Raw genomic sequence first — 4,252 nt, 5'->3', positions numbered from 1 at the left:
GTGCACGGCCTTGGTGGGCGGCATCGGGGAGGGAGCACAGTTTGGGTGCACAGGCGGGAGGGGCTGCATTGGGGAGGGATTTGGGGTGCAGAGGTGGGAGGGGCTGCGTTCGGGGAGAGAGCAGGATTTGGGGTGCAGAGGAGGGGAGGGAGCACAGTTTGGGGTGCACAGGCGGGAGGGGCTGCATTGGGGAGGGATTTGGGGTGCAGAGGTGGGAGGGGCTGCGTTCGGGGAGAGAGCAGGATTTGGGGTGCAGAGGAGGGGAGGGAGCACAGTTTGGGTGCAAAGGCGGGAGGGGCTGCATTGGGGAGGGATTTGGGGTGCAGAGGTGGGAGGGGCTGCGTTCGGGGAGAGAGCAGGATTTGGGGTGCAGAGGAGGGGAGGGAGCACAGTTTGGGGTGCACAGGCGGGAGGGGCTGCATTGGGGAGGGATTTGGGGTGCAGAGGTGGGAGGGGCTGCGTTCGGGGAGGGAGCAGGATTTGGGGTGCAGAGGAGGGGAGGGAGCACAGTTTGGGGTGCACAGGCGGGAGGGGCTGCATTGGGGAGGGATTTGGGGTGCAGAGGTGGGAGGGGCTGCGTTCGGGGAGGGAGCAGGATTTGGGGTGCAGAGGAGGGGAGGGAGCACAGTTTGGGTGCACAGGCGGGAGGGGCTGCATTCCGGGAGGGATTTGGGGTGCACAGGACGGGAGGGGCTGCATTCAGGGAGGGGATAGGGTTTGGGGGTGCTTGGCACTGGTGGGCTGCACTGGGGAGGGATTTGGGGTACACAGGACTTGGGGGGACTGCAGGGGGCAGCGGGTGCCTGGGGAGGGATTTAGAAGGTGCTCAGGAATTTCAGGGTGCTGGGGAGGGATTTTAGGGGCACACAGCACAGGAGCAGTTCATTGGAGGACAGGGGCTCATGGCGCAGAATTTGGGAATGCCCCAGGGTTGGCATTATGTGGGGGGGTCTGCATTGGGGTGGGAGATAATTTAGGGGTGCTCCTTTGGTGGCTGCATTGGGGGGAAGGGCTCTAGGGGGCACCGGAATAGTTTGAGGGGTGCTGCTTGCCAACAAAGGGAGAGGGTTTGGGAGGGAGACGGGGCTGGTTCCTTGCAGGGGAATTCAGGGGGCTCTGTTAATTTGGGAGCTATATGCCCAGGAGATTTGGGGGGCTGGGGGGTTCCCCTTAAATATGAGGTCTCACCTGTGGATTTGAGGGGGCTGCATTGGAATTGGGGGGTGCCCGTGAAGGGGAAGTCCCCGCTACCTCCCCAGAGCCATGTCTTCTTTCGGGGACTCCAACGAGTGGTACATGGGGTCGCTGAGCCGCCAGCAGGCTGCGGCCTGTCTCCAGGGTCACCGGCCTGGCACCTTCCTGGTGAGAGACAGCTCCACCTGCCCCGGCGACTACGTCCTCTCGGTCAGCGAGAACGCCAAGGTGAGGGGGAACCGGCCCCGAAGCCAGTGAGGGGAAGGAGAGGAAGGGACAACGTGGGGGGCAGGAGGGGCATTAACGGGGGAGCCCATGGGTTTTGGGGGGAGGAAATCACCCTAGGTCCAGGAAGAACCCAGAAGTCCAGGGGGGAAGGCGGGGGGGGGGGCTGGTGAATGTCCAATGTGTAACCCTGTTTGTCTGTCCCTGTCTCCACCCCCATCTCTCCCTGGCCCCCCAACTCCCCCAGGTGTCTCACTACATCATTAACAGCCTGCCGGGCCGGCTGAAGATCGGGGATCAGGAGTTCGAGGGACTCCCAGCACTGCTGGATTTCTACCGGGTGCATTATCTGGACACCACCACGCTGGTGGTGCCTGTGTGCCGGGGCCCTGCATTGCCCGGCCCGGCCCCACCGCCCCCCGCTGAGGGGGGAGGGGACCCAGTGGCACTGCCTGCTGGCCCCGCCCAGCCCTGCGAGTGGGTGCAGGCTCTCTACGACTTCGGCGGCAATGACCAGGAGGACCTGCCCTTCCGCAAGGGGGATCCGCTCCGGGTGCTGGGCAAGCCGGAGGAGCAGTGGTGGACGGCCCAGCGGGTCGATGGGCGGGTGGGCATGATCCCGGTGCCCTATGTCCAGCCCTGGCGCCCCCAAGCCGGCGTCCTGCTGGGGCCCTATGCCCACCCAAGTGTAGGCGGCCCCCCGGTGCCCCTGCCCACCCCCCGCAATGGCCCGGTGCTGGCTAGGGCGGTACAGCGGCGGGTACCCAATGCCTACGACAAGACGGCGCTGGCTTTCGAGGTGAGTGTGCGGGGGACCCAGGAGTCTGGGGGTGACAGGACCTGGATTCCAGGGGACCCAAGTATATGAGGGAATCGGCCCTCAGGATCCCAAGGGGTCCGGGCATTCTGGGGGAATGGATCCCAGGGACCCTGCGTCCAGCTGGAGGTGGGCAGAATTAGTCCCTGATTCAGGGGGATCAAGGCAAGGGAGGGAGAATTGACCTTGCACCCTAGGGGACCCAGGTGTCTGGGGGCAGGGGGGAAGTTAGTCTTTGATTCTGGGGACCCAGGTGTCGGGAGATAGGGGCAGTAGGGGTGACTAGGGCTGCTCTGGAGAGAAATCGGACTCAGTGACCTTTGCCCTCTGACCCCCAGGTGGGTGACATCATCACGGTGACGAAGATGAACATCAATGGGCAGTGGGAGGGGCAGCTGAATGGGCGCAGCGGGCACTTCCCCTTCACCCACGTCCAGATCCTCGAACCCCAGAGCCCCAAGGAAGCCAGCTGAGCCCCGCGACCCCTGAACTTCGATCTTGGGCAGCAGGCTGAGCCCCACAACCCTTGAACTGTGACCGCAGGCCACCCAGCTGACCCCGTGACCCCTGAACTCTGACCCCGGGGTGGCTGACTGAGCCCTGTGACCTCTGAACTCCGAACCAGGGAGGCTGACTGAGCACCACGAGCCCGGAAATCTGACCCCAGGGTGGCCAGCTGTGACCTCCTGGTCCCCCGAACCTTGCACAGTTGCAATTTGACCCTTCCGTTGATGAACTTTGACCCTTCATTTGCTCCTTGAACTTTGACCTTTTGATTTGTTGTGGGTTGGCCACTTAGTTACAGAGTGTTGAACTTTGACCCTTGGCCCCTTGCCTGTGTACTTCGGCCATTGACCCCTGGCTCCTTGAAGCAGACTGTGTGTCATTCACCTTTGACTCTCACTACAATGAATGTGACCTTTGAACTCGTAGCCTCTGACCTTTCAGCCCCCGGTTGTTGGCCCTTGGGCCTCCTCTGGCTCTTTGACCTCTTGACTTTAACCACTGTTACTTCTGGGTCATGACCCCCGCCCCGCCCCCATGGTGCATTTCATGCAGATGCTGTTTGCACATCAATTAATGTAGGGGGGGCCGGATCCTGGTTCTGACTGGAGGACCGAGGTCTGGATCCGGGTCCGAATGGCCCCCACGTGTGTGATGCGCCCTCTCTTCCTGCTACATTAAAGCTCCTGGTGACGACTTTGCCTTAACTCCGCTCCTTCTGGGGCGGGGGGGGGAGGTAGAGCATCGCCATGGTATCCCAGAACTTGGTCATGGGCCAGCTGGGGTCTAGAGCGTCACCAGGGTAACCTGGATCCCAGCCTGAGGGGGCATCTGGGGTCTAGAGCGTCACCAGGGTAACCTGGATCCCAGGCGGGGGGGCAGCTGGGGTCTAGAGCGTCACCAGGGTAACCTGGATCCCAGCCTGAGGGGGCATCTGGGGTCTAGAGCGTCACCAGGGTAACCTGGATCCCAGGCGGGGGGGCAGCTGGGGTCTAGAGCGTCACCAGGGTAACCTGGATCCCAGCCTGAGGGGGCAGCTGGGGTCTAGAGCGTCACCAGGGTAACCTGGATCCCAGCCGGGGGGGGGCAGCTGGGGTCTAGAGCGTCACCAGGGTAACCTGGATCCCAGCCTGAGGGGGCAGCTGGGGTCTAGAGCGTCACCAGGGTAACCTGGATCCCAGCCGGGGGGGCAGCTGGGGTCTAGAGCGTCACCAGGGTAACCTGGATCCCAGCCTGAGGGGGCAGCTGGGGTCTAGAGCGTCACCAGGGTAACCTGGATCCCAGCCGGGGGGGGGCAGCTGGGGTCTAGAGCGTCACCAGGGTAACCTGGATCCCAGCTGGGGGGGCCAGCTGGGGTCTAGAGCGTCACCAGGGTAACCTGGATCCCAGCCGGGGGGGGCAGCTGGGGTCTAGAGCGTCACCAGGGTAACCTGGATCCCAGCCGGGGGGGCCAGCTGGGGTCTAGAGCGTCACCAGGGTAACCTGGATCCCAGGCGGGGGGGCAGCTGGGGT

At 63.5% G+C, this 4,252-nt stretch overlaps 1 protein-coding gene across 1 annotated transcript; it reads left to right on the top strand.

The window, feature by feature from the left end:
• The first annotated feature begins 800 nt into the window (after positions 1 to 800).
• Positions 801 to 3,436, top strand: LOC123368513 (crk-like protein). Its single transcript, XM_045013360.1, has 3 exons — positions 801 to 1,422; positions 1,667 to 2,218; positions 2,575 to 3,436. Exons 1-3 carry the CDS (start codon positions 1,264 to 1,266, stop codon positions 2,707 to 2,709), a joined length of 846 nt encoding a protein of 281 aa, XP_044869295.1. The 5' UTR covers positions 801 to 1,263; the 3' UTR covers positions 2,710 to 3,436.
• The last annotated feature ends 816 nt before the right edge of the window (positions 3,437 to 4,252 follow it).

Source organism: Mauremys mutica, chromosome 4 (genome assembly GCF_020497125.1).
Source record: "Mauremys mutica isolate MM-2020 ecotype Southern chromosome 4, ASM2049712v1, whole genome shotgun sequence".
Classification (NCBI taxonomy): domain Eukaryota; kingdom Metazoa; phylum Chordata; order Testudines; family Geoemydidae; genus Mauremys; species Mauremys mutica.
Note: the sequence above shows the minus strand (reverse complement) of the source record. Positions and strands in the feature narration are given on the sequence as shown.